This window comes from Vulpes lagopus, chromosome 21 (assembly GCF_018345385.1).
Source record: "Vulpes lagopus strain Blue_001 chromosome 21, ASM1834538v1, whole genome shotgun sequence".
NCBI classification, from domain to species: Eukaryota; Metazoa; Chordata; class Mammalia; order Carnivora; family Canidae; genus Vulpes; species Vulpes lagopus.
In genome coordinates this window covers 1,840,705-1,860,046 of record NC_054844.1, presented here as the reverse complement: position 1 = coordinate 1,860,046, position 19,342 = coordinate 1,840,705, and the positions used below count along the sequence as shown (strand labels likewise).

At 47.2% G+C, this 19,342-nt stretch overlaps 1 protein-coding gene across 50 annotated transcripts in view; it reads left to right on the top strand.

The window, feature by feature from the left end:
• Window positions 1–19,342, top strand: part of CACNA1C (calcium voltage-gated channel subunit alpha1 C) — a 760,002-nt gene that overhangs the window by 141,529 nt on the left and 599,131 nt on the right. For all 50 annotated transcript variants that reach the window (XM_041735639.1, XM_041735630.1, XM_041735636.1 and 47 more), the window contains exons 2-3: window positions 11,516–11,837; window positions 16,182–16,287. In XM_041735639.1, the coding sequence (XP_041591573.1) occupies window positions 11,516–11,837; window positions 16,182–16,287 (428 nt within the window). The remainder of the gene's footprint in view (window positions 1–11,515; window positions 11,838–16,181; window positions 16,288–19,342) is intronic.

The following is a 19,342-nucleotide window of genomic DNA, read 5'->3' as shown; positions in this document are numbered from 1 at the left end:
CATGGAACCCAACTGATATTTAATGGAATTGCTGCTACAAATCAAGACCACAAGAAAAAAGGAAGCATCTTGCCCATGTATATATCTTGGCTAATTTTCAAATCAGCCATTTCATTTTAGCCGAAACCTAGATGTTTTTGTTTATAGAGCACTGCAGCTGGAGATTCAGAGGTGCAATTATCCTTTGTCCAGAGCTTAGGTTCGAATCAGCAGAGGGCCACGCAGAGGTGCAGGTGGAGTTTTCATGGAGCTTCATGTGTCTCTGAGGCTGCAGGCAGATGCTCGTATCTTCTTGCGGTGCTGGGGGTCGGAAGGAGGAGGCTCCAGGCAGCCTAGGAAGGTGGGCAGCTGGTTTGGCTGGTGGAGTGTATGTGCACAGCTTCCCCTGATCACCGCCCCCCCCCCCAATTGGTATGTCAGGGGCTGGACAAGAATCTCATACTGATTTGGCTACAGTAATTTTGGAAGTATACTTAATAAAGCAAAACCATAACTTTTTTCTTTCTGATTACCAAAGAATTATTTACTGAACAGAATTTGGAAAATATAATAATTTCAAAAAGAGCTAGACTTACAAAGTTCTTATTCTCAGCACTATTCTGAGAGTTTTATATTTATTAACTCATTTGATCACCATAGCAATGCTGTGTGATAGGCAGTGTTACTGTTTCTGTTTTACAAATAAGGAATCTTGGGTACAGGGAGGTGAGGTGACCATTCCAGCCACACAGCTAGTGACTAGCAGAGCTGGAATTTGCATTTACTCTGCCTGGATTCTAAGTCCAGGGCCCTGAGTTCTAGGCTGAACTGCCTTTCTGCAAATAAATGTGGCCACCTGAAGATAATCAGTAGTAACCTGCCTGCCTGCTTGCCTGCCTTACTTTTTTTCCTTCCTTCCTTTCTTCATACCATTTTTATAAGTTTTTATTCTAGCCATTTAAGGACAAAATCTAGACAGACACATGAGTCTATTTATTAATGGTGAGGTAGGGGACTTTCTAAGATACATGTTTTTAAATTGTTGGACTTTTCTGTTTTTCAACAGTAAGTGTGTTTTTCTTTTAAGTTTAGTAAAAACAGTAGAGATCTTAAATCCTTTTTGTCATGCTCTTGATCTAGAAAGATGACCTTTTAAAAGATTGATGTATAGTTGAACAACTAGGAGTATTTTTATGTGTTTCCTTCTAGTCTTTCTTCTATGGAAAAAAAGTGTCTTTTTAAAAATTGGGATCCTACAGAACATATCTTTTTGGGTCCTGTTTCCATTGCTTAATATCATGTGAAATATTTTTCTATATTTTTTTTCAGAACATAATTTTTATAGCTTCTAAAATTCTTTCATGGGGATGTGGCATCACAGGCCAGTCCCCCTGTGATGGGCTTATAGGTGATTTTCAATTTGGTGTTGGTATAATTTGCAGTGTGGTGAATACCCGGGTACATTGCTTTGCTGGCGTCTTGGATTAGTCCTTTAGGGTAGCTTCTGAGAAGGGTAGTATAATGATTGAATCCCTTAAAGACTCTCATTAGGAGTGTTACATTGCTTTCCCTACGGGGTTGATCAGCCCCTGCTTCCCGCTGGACAGAGTTCTGGAGTTCAGCCTTCCCTGGCCCCGGGAGGGGCTGAAGAGGTACCAGACAAGTCAGACCTTCTCTCCCGCAGAATAGAACCGCTCATGGCCTGGAGGATCTGAGTCTGCGAGCTCTGAGCCTCAGCAGGGCTGTGCTCCTGTTGCAGGGACCACATGCCATTCCACGGCAGCAGTGTGGCTGGGCATTCGCAGGCATGGAATAGAGTCAGAGGAATTACTTCTGGTTCCCCAGGATGCCCTGCCCACTTCAGTGGGTGAAATACTTGGGCAAATGAGTCTGTCACCCTATGCTCCCAGGTAGTGAGAAGGAAGGAGGTTGGGACCACTAGGACACTAAAAACTGTCCTCCATACCAAGATGGCGCTGCCTCCCATGTTCTAGTTCTGGTACTAGGGAGAGGCGCAGACACACTGTGTCTCTGTTTTCCTATCAGTAAAATGGGGCCAAAGCAGCAAAACCCTCTGTATCTTGGGGCCAGAAAGTTAAAGTAATTAAAAATGTCATGAGAAAAAGTGCAATGGGACAATTATACTTTGAGATATTTACTCATCCATTCAATGCATCTTTGTTGAGCACACACCATGCTCCAGGCTGATATGGACTCTTGGGAATACAGTGGTGAACAAAATAGACAAAGGTGCCTGCTTTTAGAGGCTTCCCTTCTGATGGGGGATAAAAAACAAATATTTACCCAACATATGAAGTGAACACATGAGGAGCGCCTGGGTGGCTCAGTCAGTTGAGCGCCTAACTCTTGATTTCAGCTCAGCTCATGATCCTCAGGGTTGTGGGATGGAACCCTGAGTCGGGGTCCGCACTCAACAAACAGTCTGCTTAGGATTCTCTACCTCTTCCTCTGCCCCTCCATCCACTCCCAACTTGCATGTATGCTTTCTCTGTCTCTCTAAAAAAGGAAATAAACATACACATGACATACTAATCTAAAACAATTGAATAGCATCATCACTGTAAACTTCCTCATAGAAATCTCTGAGGGCCAAATAAAAATTCTGCCAAAGAACTCCCATGCAGCAAATGTGTTTTGAGTACCTACTAGGTGACAACCAGTCTGCCAGGGTTTCTGAGGCCACAAAGCTGATTCCTGCTCTCAAGAAGCTTAAGTAGGAATCACTTGAAGAATACAAGAAGGGCCCACCTATCAGAAGGGCCCACATAGGCATGCATTAGCAGGAGCCAAGGAGACTGTGAGCCAGTGTTTGGTCTTTGCAGTGTTGTACCAGGCTATTGTGGCAATCCTCCTGCCTGTCCTCAGACATCTGCATCTGGAAGGCTTTTCCATTTTTCTAGCTGGTATTTGACCTCAGTCAGGGCTAGACCTATTTTTCCCCCCACTACAATGGCTACTTTGCAATGGCCTTCAATAAGTGGAAATGGTGAGTTTTGATAAACTGCAACTCATCAACTGGGTCCTGTAATTTAGGTTTGCCATCACCAGGTGGTGATAGGTGCCTTAATTCAAATAGCAGGAGGTTGAGATTTCCCTCCTGTCCCTGTTTGGATGTAAGTGGAAGGAATGTTTTGTTACTGTTGCAATTTATTATCTTTGGTTGGAGAGTGTGGTTTAGTATGTGCATCTATCAGTTTGGTTTTCTGCTATTTTTCTTCACCTGCTCTCTGATGTCAATATGACCTTGAGTAATATGAGGGAAATGGCTTTATGGTTAAGAGTCCTCTAGCCAGGGTAATATTGGCAGATCTCCTCTGCAGGGACTTCATGGGAGTCCCTCATAGGATTTCTTTTCCCTTCTTTCTCTCCTTTTGACTAGCTGCCCTCTGAAAAACAGAGAAAAGATTTAGTTTGCTGGATCACTAGAAGATGTGAATGACAGTAGCTTTACCATTTTTCCTGTTGGCTTGAGCTTCTGAAGTGCCCCAGGTTCTTTGCCTTGGCCCAGTCATTAGGAGTGGGAGGTAGAATAGGAAGGAGATAGTTTTACTTAAAGCAGCGTCTGAACGATTTAGTCTAGGGGGTGGCCACAGATGTCCTTGGGTCCCTGTTTTTGTTTCAGAGCAGGTTTGACCGCTGTGGTCATGGATTTGTTCTGAGCATCCTCATCTCTCATGAGTGAGGTTTGTAGAAGGGTGAGGGAAGAATGTAAGAGAATGCTGTTGAAAATAGTGTGAAAATGGCTCAGGTGAGAGGTAGAGGCAGCAGATGTGACACACAGAGAAGACCCTTTGAGTGCTCGTCAAGGGAGAGGTTTCCACCCCACCTGAGGTGTCCTGGGGCTCACTTAGGACCAACTCAGGTTGGCGGGAATGGTCAGCTTCCCTATCTGTCTAATGGGAACATTAATTTCTCATTCAGTTGTCGAGAGGATTAACCCACTGAAAAATGACTCTTGGCTTCTCATGTTGTTTGTTGGGTCTCAGGCTGTCTTATGCTTTGAAAACATGTCTTTTTGCATAGGGTGGTTATTTCCTGATCAGAAAATCCACCCACCTATCAGCGTCTGAATCAGTTCTTGATTGCTTTTTTAAAAAAAGTTCCATCATGAATTATGCTTTCCTTTAGGACTTCCTCTTAATGTGGGCCTGTGCTGTCCTGTATGATAGCCGCTAGCCAGCTGTGGCTATTTATATGTAAATTAATTGAAATTAAATAAAATTTAAAAAGTAGTTCTAGAGTTGCTCTTGCTACATTTCAAGTGCTAAACAGTCAGCAATGGCTGGTGGCTATCATATTGGACATCTCAGAATTAATAGAGCATTTTCATCATTGTAGATGTTCTATTAGACAGCGAGGCTGTAGACCACATTTGCAGTCAGGATTTGGACCTACAGCAGACACTGCTGTAGCCATTTTGAGAGGAAACATAGTTAATATGGGAATTTAAGGGCTTATGAAATAATTGGAAGGGTTGGGAGAGCAGGCTCTAGTTCAGACCTCTAGGAATGACTCCCAGAACAATGCTACAGAGCTGGCGCATCAAGGGGCCCGGGATTCTGGTGTAATTAGGAAGCTGGGGAATCTGGAAGCCACCATGCCAAGAGCTGGCTCCAGGATCACACCACCTTATACACTTTCCAGGGATCAGGGAAGTATTGCCAGAGCCTCACTGGCCTCGTAGTGGTGAAATAGATGCTTTCCCCACCAGACAGAGTTTTAGTTTACTTCTTGAGTTCACCAAACTCCATAGCTACATCAGAAAGTCCAGTTACAAGGGAGGTTGGAAATTAGAGTTTTTAGCTCTTTGGCCTCTGCAGGACAGGAAGACACAACAGAAGGAGTTTGGAAGAGCTGCTCAGTTAGTCCACTGGTCTACCCCATCTGTCGCAGGGGGCTGAGCCAGAACTGATCCTTCACTGCATGAGCACCACTGAGTGTAAGACAGACAGAGCCTTGGGTATCTCAAGACCAGGAGACAGTATCTTCCCTGTTCGAGTTTCCCAGCTATCTCTGTAACACTCTAGATAGAGAAGATTAATGGGCTCCCTGCTTTCTAGCATTTGGCCTTTAATGGGCAGAGAAAGCACGGTTTCTGTTTCAGGTTGGCTGCTACAGTCTTAAAGAGAATGCAAGCCTGTGGTCACATGGTGAGATGACAGACAGCAAGGGCTAAATGGGCTTCTGCGAAGATCCTGGGTGATACCCTGGCCCGAGAGAAAGCATTTCCTTTGCTCTATAGAGATTGCTAAGTGAGAGGATGGTTAGGACTTTAGGAGGATATGCATTTACAGTTCTCTCCCTGCCAAATGTGAACTGCTGCTTCTCACTTTCCATAAATCGATCTGGGTTTAGTTTGGGTACAAAGTCTGGTCATTAGCAGTGACCTCCTTTGTGTGCAGATGAAGGTGCTAAAGCTGAGGGAGGTTGTGCTGTCGAGGCACATCTGCAGCACTGTACTTTTCTCCACACATGTGGCTAATTGGGGATCTCTTTATAGTGCTGGGAGTTTGGGCATCTCTATTCAAGGGTAGTATGGAGACAGAGAGATGGGGAGCATACTGGCAGCCAATGTTTGAACTCTGCTTATTTACATTAGAGGATCAGTGTTGGGGGTTTTGAGAAGGAATTATTTAAGCCCAAACCTGAAGTGAGAGAGCCAAAAGTAGAGGGAATAACATTCTAAGTATGTGCAAAGGCACTGCAGCATATAAGAAGAGAGCATTTCAGAGGAGTGAAATGAGGCTAGTATGTGAGGCTTGCATTGGACCAGGCTGAGACAGGAATGAGATGAGCTCAGAGAGGAGACCAGGGCCAGCCTATGTGGGCTTCATAAGTCGTGGCAGAGAGTCCTTATTTTGAAGAGATTTATCTAGGAGAATGACAAAACTTGATTTATGATTTATATTTCTAAAAGGTCACTCTGGGTGCTGTATGGAGATTGGGTTGGGGACAGGCAAGGAAAGAGAAATGTCAGGGGGCTACTACAGCATTCTGGCAAGAAATGGATGGAGGATTGGACCAGGCAGGTGGTGTGGGAACGGAAGTCTTGCTCACTACCTCTTCCTTCAGAAATCCCTCCTACAACCGTATGCAAGAAGTAAGTGGAAGAGCCTGAATAAGCCCATGCTTTAGGGGCATAGATGGGCGACTCCAACAGTTTCTTAGATTTACCTGTTATTTACCTGTTATTTAGCATGACATCATCATATTGCAGTTTAGCAAATAGGTGTTGAACATCTTCTGTAATAAGGCCCTGGATCAAAATGAACATGGGGTGGTAGAAAGGGAGGTGGGCGGGGTGTGGGGGTGACTGGGTGACGGGCATGGAGTGGGGCACTTGATGGGATGAGCACTGGGTGTTATTCTATATGTTGGCAAATTGAACTCCAAAAAAAAAAAATAATAAAAAAATAATAAGGCCCTGGATCAGGTGCACGGATGGAGATGGAGTAAAGGGGAAAAAAATCCACTTTTTTATCACTGACTACCTTTCGGATCCCCAGCTCCGTGCCTCACTCACTGGGGCACCAGGGAAGCATGAGCCATCGCCTCCTGACTTGGACTCTTTCCTTGGGCCTTGCAGAGCAGAATCACCTGTTGCTGACCAGTTTGTGTAGGGGTCTTGCCCTTGTCCCGGTCCCTTGGAGAAGCAGCAGTTCCTATGTGTAGGAGGAGGGAGTTGCTGTCTAAACTCAGGGGAGCTGGGTCATTTGACAAATGGGAATAATTTTCTTATGTGTGAGAGCGAGTTTGCTGCTGTGGGCACCCACCTGTTTGTGTGTGGCCCAATCTGCTGAGCTGCTGTTCTGGGGCTCATTCAGGGATGAGAACATCAGTAAAAATAGTTTAGTAAGGCAGGAGCCAGAGCAGGCTTAAATGGTGGCATCTTTTCAGCTGGCAGCCAGGAGACGGAGCTTTGAATCAGCTTTATAATTTGAAAATTGGTCTCTTTGCATTGGGTAGTTATTTTGTGCTAACAAAAGCAGTCAGGGACATAATGCTGCTTGCCCTTCCTCCATGGCATTGCTCTGGGTTCAGAAATATTGAGCCTAAGATGGTGATTTTCCTTTCCTGGGATTCTTGGATAGTTGTGCCCCCTTACTGAGTGGGACCTGGAAATACTAAGAGAGCCTTGGGTCTGGGTGGGGAACCATCCCAGTGAATGGGGGAAAATTGCTTAGAGAAGGGGAGGCTCACCCGGATGGGCCACCCCTGTCTCACTAGTGTGTGTGGCTCTGTATTTACTGTGGCAGTGCCTTTAGTCTAGTTACATGGCTGTAGAAATGCTCAGAGCTTCCAGGACCAAAATAATGGAGGCTATGTTTTTGTTTTCTGGTTAGGGAGAGGTTGACATTCAGTTTTTCCCCATGGGCTTATCCGTATGTGCTTTCTCCAGATGGTGTGTTCCAGAGAGGTCCTCGGCTCTGGGAATATAAATAAGGTCACCCATGGTGCAGGGTGGCTTAGAAGTCAGCCTGTCACAAGACATGACTTTCAGATCCACTTCTTGGCTCTGCAGAGCCATGGTCATCTTGCTCTCAATGTTAATACCTCAGGGTGCATAGGATATACCCCCTGACACAGCCTTTCTGAGGCAATGGATGTGTTCTCATGCTGGTGCTTCCTGCCTTCTTCTGAAACATTGTCTAAAAGCTCCAGGATTGGAGCACCTGGGTGGCTCAGTGGTTGATCATCTGCCTTTGGCTCAGGTCATGATCCCAGAGTCCTGGAATCGAGTCCCGCATTGGGCTCCTTGCATGGGGCCTGCTTCTCCCTCTGCCTGTGTCTCTGCCTCTCTCTCTGTTTCTCATGAATAAATAAATAAAATCTTAAAAAAAAAAAAAAAGCTCCAGGATTGCTTGGTTTTTGGAACTGACAAGTGGTAGGAGAGAGGTGGATTAAGGTGGGGGTTGGGCATGAGTACAAAGTTGGAGTTTGATGACAGTAACCAGAAAGAAGCTGTGAGAAGAGATCTGGGGTCTGGAGAGGCTGAGAGTGGCGGAGACATGGCTGCTTTTATGTATGTGATGAAAGAGAAGTTAGTCTAGGAGCTAAAGTAGAGTCTATGAAGTGTTGTCTGTCCTGAGCAGGGAGTATAGGAAGGAAAAATTATGTATCACAGATCAAATGAACGAAATTTGAATTCCAGCCCTCCCAGCAAACCCAGTAAGACATGATATTAGGCCACTGTTTATTGGTCACTCCAATGCTGTCAGAGGCGCCCTGGGGGTTACTGAAGGGGCCGGGCCGTTCACGCCAAACATGAAGCATGTTCTTAGGTCAGACATGCAGCCCCTGCCACGTCAAGGCCCATAAACCCAGTAGGAGACACGTGCTTTGCTTGTGGCCATGTGTGTGAGCACACGTGTGTGTGCAGGTGGGGGCGCTTGTGTGAGTTCTAAGGACGCGGAGTATTGTGTACTAGTGAACCGTGAGTCCTGTGCGTGCTGCAGAAATCTTTCATTGTCTCACTTTGTGACCTTTTTTAATGAGTCATACACTCCTTTGTTTTCTTATGTGTTAAATGGAGATATAAAAGCTTGCTGGTTATTGAAGCGGTTCTGGTATATGAGGTGCCTTTATTAATTCAAACACTGTCTTCTGATTTCTTCCTCTGGTGTATGACAAGAGAAGTGAAAGCCCCAGTCATATTGGGGTCTTCCTTGCTTTAGGTGTAGGACCCACATGATGAGTGCAGGGAGGGTGATGGCAAGGTGTGTGAGAGAGAGGACTTCTCATAGGAATTGTTGGGTTCTCCATGATCCTGACATTCTGGGTAAAATAGTTTACCCCTGGGGGTGCAACAGCTGCCTGGAGCAGCTGCAGCAGAGGATAGGAGGGGGTGAATGGGCTGTACGGTGCGACAGGAGCGAGCGTCATGTTGAGAATATAGCCATGAATTGAGTATAGCAAAGAGGCAATTTTCCAGGCCCTGGGGAGTGGGGTTGAGGCTCTAATGCCATAGGGACCAGATGGCAATAGTGCAGGAAGCAGCTGTCAGGGGACAGGAAGCAGTGGACCAGCTGGTGGTAAAGAAGACCTGATGTGCTCATCTTGGTATCATACAGGGGTGGTAAATTCGTGGCATCTGTGATACCATTCCCTACCCTTCATACCTGTGGCAGACATCATTAATCTATCATGGCATATTTTCCCCTTATATGCAGAGAAGTCTCAGAATCTTTTAGGTACAGCATTTTGGGCAGTCATGTCAATCAGTTGGCATGAGAGCAGAAACTTACTTGTTGTCTATCACTGGTGTGATAATGGAAAGGACATAGATTTTGGAATTCAGCAGAAATGACAGCCCAGACAGGTACAAGCTTTGTAGCATTTAACAAGCATGCTCATCAGGCCTTGTTTGGTTGTAAAGGACAGAAAGCCGATTCGAGCTAGCCCAGGCTAAGTTCCTTAAGTAATATAACCAGAAAGCTCAGAGTCTGGCTAGGTGTGCAGCCCAAGGAGATTGCTGGGGTCTGTCCCTAGTACAGAGTGTCTGGCTAAGCTAGGTCATCGCTCATCCCCTGGGTAGTGGTGGTGGGCAGCACGGGGCTAGTGGTGGATGTGATAGGGTCTAGATAGCACGTCACACAGGGAGCAGAAGTTTTCTTGAAGGTCAAACGCTGAATGATCAATCCAAGATAAGAGCAGGGAGGGGTGGCTGGGAGAGGTGCCAGGTGTTTATCTGAATACTAGTGAGTTGCAGCGAGGAGAGGAATGGGGCCCCACGAGGCCATCTATTCTGGGCTGAGCAGCTTCTGTAGAAGATCCTTGTGTACACTGGGCAGAGAGGAGGGTCCTTGTGGGGAGCCTTGGAAGTGACACATGTGCACTGGTCTGGCTGCTCCAGTTGTCTCTGGGCAACTGACATGGCATCCAGATGCCAGGCTCGCTGCCCATGCTGTCACCCTTTTCTCTGCTGCTTCTCTTGATCCCACTGCACCCGACCAGGTGACAAGCCTCAGGGTCATGCCTCTTTTTTGGGACATTCAGGTCTGGGCCCAGGCTGAATCAATCCTGGGTAAACCTTGTAGGATTCTAGGGTGAGACATCCAGGTGACCAGACTGAGGAGTACCCACCAAGTATGTGTAGTATCTGAGAGGCACACTTGAAGGCTTCAGTTGCCTTTAAACCAGAGAAGTGTGGATGTCTCTACTCCGGATTTCACTGGTCGCTATGGAGGTTTCCTCCTTGACAGCGACCCTCTGTCACTACCCGACCCTGTCAATCCCTGCTGTACACAGCCCCCTTCCCCAGATATCAAAGTGGCGCATAATAGCAAGCACCCGGCTCTCTCCCACAGTTTTAGGGATCAGGAATTGCTTGGGCTCTCACAGGAGGTTGCAGGCATATGGTAAGCAGAGCAGCTGGAGGGTTCCTGGGAGTCCCTCCCTGCATGTGGGCTCTCCACATTGGCTAGTGGTAGCCTCAGGGTACACTGCATGGTTTTGAAAGTCACATACTGTCATTTCTTATGTATTTAATAGGTCAAAACAGTCACTGGAGACCAACCCCCTTTCAGGAGGAAGGGCCATAGATCCTCTTTCTTAATGGGAGGGATGTCAGAGGATTGTTGACATTATGTAAAACCATCACAGCCCTCTGTCCCCTTCTATCCAACCAACACTCATTGCCCAGATGGGTTTGAGGTATCTGGATGTGACCTTATTTTGGTCCAATTCCTTCCTTTTGTTACTCTATTTTTAGTTTTTGGAACTCTGGTGCAGAGACTTGAGTGAATTACACTCTTCAGTCCATTGTTCATTTGTCATCATTAATTCATGCAATGATTCTCTTTTCTTTCATTCATTCATTCATTCATTCATTCATTCATTCATTTTTCGTTTTTATCCCCATATCCTACTTTCCTCCTCACTTTCCTTAAACAACCATTCTCTTATATTTAATGAATATCCTTTTTTAAAATTTTTTTTTTTATTTATGATAGTCACAGAGAGAGAGAGAGAGGCAGAGACACAGGCAGAGGGAGAAGCAGGCTCTATGCACCGGGAGCCCGATGTGGGATTCGATCCCGGGTCTCCAGGATCGCGCCCTGGGCCAAAGACAGGCGCCAAACCGCTGCGCCACCCAGGGATCCCGAATATCCTTTATTTATATGTACTTTTATGAATGTCACTGACATATATGGCATTGCATATGCGCCGTTTTCTGCATCCTCCTTTTCTCACTTGCTCCAAGTTTCTAGGTCCATACATGTACCATACGTGTATGCTGTAATGTATGGTACATCTCCTGTCTTGTTGCCTAAAGTGAGTCAGTGAGACTGGAGAGGAGGGGTGACGTGTCCAAGGTCACACAGCCAAACTAGAACAAGAATAGTTTTCCTGACTCTTTTTTCTCGGCATCACACAGTAATTTTTTCATGTGCCATATCCCAGGCTCTTGCCATAGTTCGAAGTAAGATTTTTTAAAAAACTGCGAGTCTGGGTTCCTTTTCCAAGCTCTCCTGTCTTCTCCCTAGTAACTGCCGTCCTCTGTCCTCTCCTGCAGGTTCCAACTATGGGAGCCCACGCCCAGCTCATGCCAACATGAACGCCAATGCAGCTGCGGGACTCGCCCCTGAGCACATCCCCACGCCGGGTGCGGCCTTGTCTTGGCAGGCGGCCATCGATGCAGCCCGGCAGGCCAAGCTGATGGGCAGCGCCGGCAACGCGACCATTTCCACGGTCAGCTCCACGCAGCGGAAGCGGCAGCAGTATGGGAAACCCAAGAAGCAGGGCAGCACAACGGCCACGCGCCCACCCCGCGCCCTACTTTGCCTGACTCTGAAGAACCCCATCCGGAGGGCGTGCATCAGCATCGTCGAATGGAAATATCCTTTGTGCTCTGGGCTGGGCAGGGTGCCCCAGGAGCCCCAGTGGGGCCAGCCCCACGTACTTTCCCAGGTGGTGAGCTGTGTTGGCTGAGCTCAGACCAACTACATCCTCATCACTGGGGTGCTGTGTAAATACAGAACTTTAGGCCCTACCTTAGACTCGATGAGTCAGAATGTCTGGGGAGAGGGCCCAGGAGTCTGCTGGAATAACAAGCAGGGTCCCCATTTCACATATTTTTTTTCATAGAGTGTGCACCCATTTCAGAAAACCTAAGAGGTTGTTATAAAATATCATCTCACCTGGCTGAGCCTGTCTAGGGATCTGCTGGTGTATTAGGTGAATAGTGGTTACATGCTGCTCCTCCAGAGCCTTCTTTGCCTCCCATGGCACTGGTATACTTTCATGACCTTCCCTGTCTCTGGGTCTCTAGGGTGAAGGAGACCAAGAAGTGCAAGAGGATATTGGTCAGTGACCCTGGCTTGTGGTTCAAGGCTTAGGAGCCGTGGTTCTCAAACTTGGCTGCATGTTGGCATTGCCTGGAAAGTTGTAGCAAAATACAGGCGCCTGAGCCCCATGCAGGCATATTTTAAAGGTCTCCAGATGACTCTCGTGTGTAGCCAAAGTGGAGAACACTGGCCTGGAGTTTTAAACATAGATCCACTTTGTATGTGTAGAACCTAGTGAGTGGGTCCTACAGAGAAAGTGGCTTTGAAGGGCCAGGCTCTCACTGTGGAATTATAGGCCTCACAGGAATTGTGGGCTGGTGGAGATTGAAAGGAGCTTCAAGATTAGTAGGTCCACCCCTGACTTTGCCCAGCGATGACATTGAGCCCTATATGGTCATATGGTCAGTGACAGGACTAGAACCCTGGTACTTAGTGTTGGGTATTTTCATAATGAGAATTCATTTAGGTAGTGCTACCACGTCTCCTGAGGCTCAGGATGAGCTCAGCATTTCCACTGAAAGATTTAAGGCCTTACCAGGTAGTGGTTGAAAGAAGCCAAGAAGATGGCTTGGGAGAGAAAAGCTTTTGTTCAGCAAGAAATGTCAGTTCTCTAAATATTTGAGCCCCTCAACTCAAAAAGTAACTTTGAGAGAACCCGTGTGAGCCGAGTGCGGCTGAAGAGCTGGCCATCTGCCCCGAGTGGCCAAGTGTGCTTCCCGTTCCCAGAGGAGTAGGTGAGAGGCTCAGCTCTGGGCAGCCCCAGCATGCTGCTGTCATAACTGCTCAATCAGAACCATGTAGTGGGAGAGCTGTGGGCCTCGTGGATCAGGCTCCCACAAAGGGGAGGGCACCAAAGCCTGGAGAAGCTGAAGATCTTGCCCAGATCACACAGCCTGCAACCAATAGAACTGGATTCAAATCTAGATTCCCCAAGCCCTAAATCCATGCACTCCCTATGCACTCCCAGTAGAGAGGAGACCTACTATGATAGATGTTCAGGGGATGCCATCCAGCCTGCTGGGACATGTGGGACCTGGATCTGGGGCTTGAACCATGTCCCATTATGGCTCTGTCATCTGTGTTCTGAGGGGCTAGGGGCCATCTGAATCACCAGAGCTTTTGTTTTCTCATCTCTAATGGAGAGTAACCAAGGTCAATACCTTCCCAATGGAAGGGCTGCAGAGTCTGTCCATGGAAACTGGTTAAAAAGCCACAGGAGGCCTGAGTCAGGGACTCATGAAAAGATTGTTGACCAAGTCAGCAGCAGTGTTACCAAGGCCATGACCCAGAGTCACCTGTGGTGCTCAGTCCCTGCATTGCACCCCCAAGTTGGGCAGAGGGGTGCTGCAGCCACTCCACCTGGGGGAATGTGCCCTCTCGCCTAAGGAAAGGAGGCAGCCAGCCTCCGCAGTGCTAGTCAGATGGCATTCCCAGATTGCCTTGGAAGGGTAGCTGGACAGGTAAGGAGATAGTCTGGTGTATCTGCTAGTCAGCGTTCCTTGAAAGAGTGGAATCTGATGCTGTCATTAAGAAGGAAAGACAGTTTAAAAATGACCTGGCTGTCACAGGGTGACATAGTATGCTTCCAGGTCTTACCTGGCTTCTCCACTTTGCAGCTGATGGCTTTTCTTATCTGCCTGATTTGTTTCTTTACATGGTATCTTCTCTGGCAGTAAGGCAGGCATTTTTAGCATAAGATGATGGACAGATAGCCCAGGTTGGGGCAAGATGTAGAATTGATAGTGTAAGAAACACCCCAGGCTTAGCCATCACCCACTTTGGTGGAGGGAACAAGTTGACATTTGAAGACTGGATATATGAGGTCTGGCTCAGTTGAACTGATGTGCTCTGGCCCTGGTGGTGGGAGCACAAGGGACCGGATGATGGGAATGAAACCGACCAGCCCCCGGGCCGAATGTGACTTTCCTAAGCAAGTGGAGAAAGGGCTAGGAGGGAAGGGGTTTTGTGGTAGGAGGTCTAAAGTAATAACTTTCTAAAAATGCTTTAAGGTAACTTCAGGATAGAGTAGTGTAGAAGAATCCTTGCAAACTCATACTTGGGAACCAAACTTCCTGGGTTTGAATCCCATCCTACCACAAGCTGTGTGATGCTGGGCAAGTTAACATTTCACCCGTTTCCTTATTTAAAAATGAGGATGATGGTTATGTACTCAGAGTGTTTGTGTGGAGCAGTAAGAGCAGAGCCTGGCACCGAGTACACTGACAGTGTCGGCTCTCTCCTTCCTGTGGCTATCACTGTCCTCATCAACACCACCACTGTCATTACTAGTTCCTTGGCCAACTCAAGGCGCAGCACAGAGTCTTGGAGAAGATGAGTCAGGGGGGCAGGTTCTGGACCTGGCTCTGTAACTTGTCAGCTTGGAGTCTGGGAGGGGTCATTTTCTTTTCTCTGTCAAGTTGGGGGTTTGACCACATACTGTCTTCTTGATATCAAGGCACAGGCAGAAAATTACAAGCTTCATGAGGTGTGCTGGGTAAATGGACCCTTGGCTATGTCTGTGGGGCTGAGGGGGATCGATAACCAGCACACCAGCTAAAGCCTTGACTAAGATGCCTTCCAGGCCCAGAGTTGCCCTGTTAACACAGGTCAGAGGATGTTCCCAGCAGGGGAATGGATGCTGGATTCTGTGGTCAGGGAATCTGAGTTCTAGTCCTGATTGGAAAGTACCTGCTGTGGGGTCTTGGGAACATGGCTCAGGCTCTCTGGGCCTCAGCGGTTTGGACGAGATGACCTCAGAGTTCTGTCTCCTTGCTTTGGTTCATTAACAGGTTCCCTGGGACACGAAGGCGGTTCCTTCTTTTTTTTTTTTTGGCAGTTCCTTCTTCCAGCAATTTCTACCCTCTTCCCTTCCTCATCTTGTTAGGCTCCATGGCTGAGGCTGGAAATTTGGCAGTGTGGGGGAACCCTGGGAGATGGGGCCTGAAGAGCATACACTGGCCTTCCTCTGAAGCCTCCCCTTTCTGGCCTTCATTTGAGGGTGCAGGATGGAAGGATAATTATTATATTAACTCATTTTTCTCTTGAGAATGTGTCCTGCCTGATAGTTTGATAAAGAAATCTGGGCACAAGAGCCTCACTGAGTGTACTGCTAGTGAGTGAGCTTGGCTTACCCTCTAGATCCCAGCACATACATATGGGAGTGAGGAGGACTTAGAACATAAGCCCTGCCCAACTGAAGGCAGGGCCTCCACTCACTGCAGAAGGTTTAGGTTTCCCACACAGACCTGGGCCGTGGAGGAAAGACAGTTGCTCGGCTCTGAATGCAAAGTACACGTGCTGCCGTGCTCTTGAGGGTCCAGAGCTCTTAGCTGTCTTCAGATTCTGTGGAAGATGTCAGAAAATAAAGTGGAAGGAAAAGAAAAAAGGACCACTTTAAACTTCAGGTTAAAAGATCAAAAGCGAATGTCCAAATGTCAATGAAAATTCATGAAGTCAAGTCTGTCTTGCCTCTCCCACCCCCAGCTCAAGGCCCAGGTGGCAGCGTGGAAACCACGAGAAAAGGGGTACCTAGGGGACGGTGCGTCCCCACCGGAGCTGGCCCTGCTCTGTAGAAGCAACCCTGAACATACATGGGGGAAAATGAAGTCCGGTGCAATCTAAATAAATAAAAGAAGAAGAAAAAAAGTTTTTAGAAATCTGTTTACTCTGGCACGCGACTGGCCTCCACTGCTTTTGACATATTAGGAAAAATTTTGGCGGGGACCCATTAGAAGCACTTAAAAAGGCATATGTTTCTTTTCAGAATACAAGGGGCTTGGAATGTATTGTTTAAACAAAATTCTTATGAATCTTTGATTCATTTAAAAAATATATATGTATGTTTGTTTCACTTGTGCTTTCTGTAGCATTGACTTCCTTAACTCCCTTCCTCAGACCATTTGAAATAATTATTTTACTGACTATTTTTGCCAATTGTGTGGCCTTAGCGATCTATATTCCCTTTCCAGAAGACGACTCCAATGCCACCAATTCCAACCTGGTAAGTCCACCGTCCCAAGTCTCTCTCTGCTTTTCTTTCTTGGTGGAGGATCGAGCTTGGATGACACGGATTCAAGCTGGAATGTGTGGAGAAGTGAGATGTGTGTTTGACATGCACAAAAGTGCTGCTGAGCTCAGATCTCAAGTGCTATTGCTCTTTATTTAAATCAGCACCTGTCTTATCACAGCCCATTTTCAGAAAGAATATTCCAATTAGGTGGTAGTGAGCTGTGTGTGAGTGTGTATGTGTTTTGAGGGCTCCAAAATGTGTTGCAAGTGCAGGTGTTTGCAGGAGCAAGCTTTTATTATTAGATGATTTTTGTATTTATTTTAAGTGACTGTGTCCCATTGGTAGGGTTTGCTCAGGTGATCTGTAGTATCACGGCACGAGAAGCAATTTCTAGGAAGCTTTTAGGAAAGTTTCCTTTTGCAGCCAAGATGCATTATTTAGTTGAAAAGGTTTTATTTTCTTGGGAAAGGCAGCTTTCCATTTGGATTGTTGGGAAGCCAGCGCTGGCAATTTGGGTTTAGAATTTGTCCATGGAAAAAGCGCGGACTGTGTTTACTTTTGGCTGAGCGTGAAGTCATTACAGAGGCCTTTACTCTGTCTGGGCATGGGAGGAAAAGAGCTCTGGAATGCAGTTGGCAAAATTGGGGCAGCCACAGGCGGTAGGAAAATCCTGTGTCTCTCTCCCCGCACAGAGACACCATAACTTTTCATGTGATTCCCCAAAACGCATCTTTCCCTGCCAACAGCACCTAACCCTAATTAGCGAGGTTGCAATGTCTGATGAGATCGGCTTGGGAAGAAGTGGAAGGGTCACAAAATTCTCCTTCCTGTTGTGGCTGGCTGCTGATGGCATCACAGCTGTCATTCTTTTGCTTTTTAACCTTCAATGTTGTCTTTAGCCCCTTTGGCACCTAAATCAGAGGCGCGTTTTAAGCTTCTCCACCATCTCCCCCAGTTCTGACCGTCTGCCCCAGCTCCATATTGGGTAAGGTGTTCTGGTGCGAGCTGGGCTGCTGCATCTTGGGGCTTGGCTGGGCCGCGTGTCGGGGACAGGTTCCAGTGAGCTGGAACAGCGAGCTCCGAGTGATGACATGGCCAGAGTCGGCAGGCTGAGCGTTAGCTGCAGTCCACACGGCTTTCTGAGGCATGACCTTGTCTCTTAACAGGCAAGAAATCTTTACTGTGTTAGAAGAAATACAAGCAAAAGTGTCTCCCAAATGGCCCTTGGAGGAGAGGGAGCCTCTTGCGTTGGCTATTCTTCTCTGTGCATTCACCTCTCTCTCCTAACACGGGTCCTCCCGAAACCCCTGCAGCTTCACACTTAATCTGCAACTTAAAAAAAAAGAATCTGTGTCTTATTCCGCAGACAGTGAGGCTTTGAGTGTACTCTAGGCAAAAGCAGTGGGGAAAGTGGGTAGAGAGTTTGCGCTTATTCTCTGCCCCAGCTCCCCCCCCCCCCAGAGCTGGGGGGGTGTTGTTTAGCAGCACCAGGGGGGCGCTGCACAGAGAGGGGAGCCTGGGCTGCTCCTGTCAACTTACTGCCAACTTATTGCTGAGCCAAAGTGGATGTTGCTGGGTGCAGGGACTGCTGGAGGGACAAGTGGATTTTTAAAATCCCACTGCAGAGTGATGGAGGTGTTGTCAAGCCAGATGGTGGTGATGGTTGCACAGCTGTATAACTGTACCAACCATCATTGAGTCGTGTACTTAACAGTGGGTGATTTTTACGGTATGTAAATTATACCTCAATAAGGCTGTATTTTTATAAAAGAATGACACCGGCATGCAAGCCCAGGCCTCTCAAGGCCTTGCAGTATCAGTTGCTTGTTGCTCTTTTATTCCTTGCAAATGAAGGGGGAGGCAAGATAGGTGGAGGGAGAGGTGATGGGGACAGCCAGTGAACTTTGTCCGTGCCATTACGCTAGGAATTCGGGGGTGTAGAACAGAGTGCAAGGTGCAAAAGGGACTTCTAGTTGCTAGAGCAGTTCCGTCCTCTTTTAAGGCACAGCTTGGCCAGTGACTTACTAAATGAAAGAAGCGTGTTCACATTTCCTTTATCCCCAGTGCAAACACACACACACACATACACACCCAGACACACGCAAACGCAGACACAGATACATACGCAGACACACACAGATGTATGCATGCACAGTCACACATACATACACGGACACACACATGGATAGACACACAGCCACATGGACATGGACATGCAGACACACACACTGACACACACAGACACAGATGTACACACAGACACATGGATGTGTACACGCAGACACACACTGACACACACAGACACACATACATACGCAGACACACACATCGATAGACACACAAACACATAGATATGTACACACAGACACAGACATGCAGATACACACATAGGAGTACACCCAGACACACACCCAGACACAGATGCACACACAGATACACATGTGCACACATAGACATACATACATGACATGCACATGGACACGCACGGACACACAGGCACACTCCTGCTCCTGCCCTATCCCTGAACTTCCTTTAATATATATATATTTTGATTTTGAAATTTTTTTTCAAGAAGAGTCTGCATTTGCCACCTCTGCCAGTTTGTTTTTGCTCCCTCTTCAGCTCCGAGTGCTCTGTGCTCCGTCCCCATCTCTAGAAAGTAAAAGATATGGATCTCAGTTGCAAACTCAGGATGGAAAGAAATGCAACTTGGTTTTGCTTTCCCATGACCAAGCATCCTGTCTAATTTGTGACTCCAGTCGGCTGGTGGCATGAATGTCACGACTGTAAGCACAGGGCTCTCAGCCTCTTCCCTGGAGCTGCAGCTTACGGTCACTGTCTTATGGAGCTAAGGGGACATGCCACTCCTGCTGTGGTTGATCCACACCGTGCAGGTGGCCTTATCCCTCCTGGAAGGGCCTTGGTCTTTGATCCATGCAGGCCCTGTGGTCTCTCATTCCCAGCATGGGGTCTCTTGATCTGCAGCTCTGGACCTCTCCTGGCCATGCTGGGGCTGGGAACGGGGACACAGTGAAGATTTAATAGG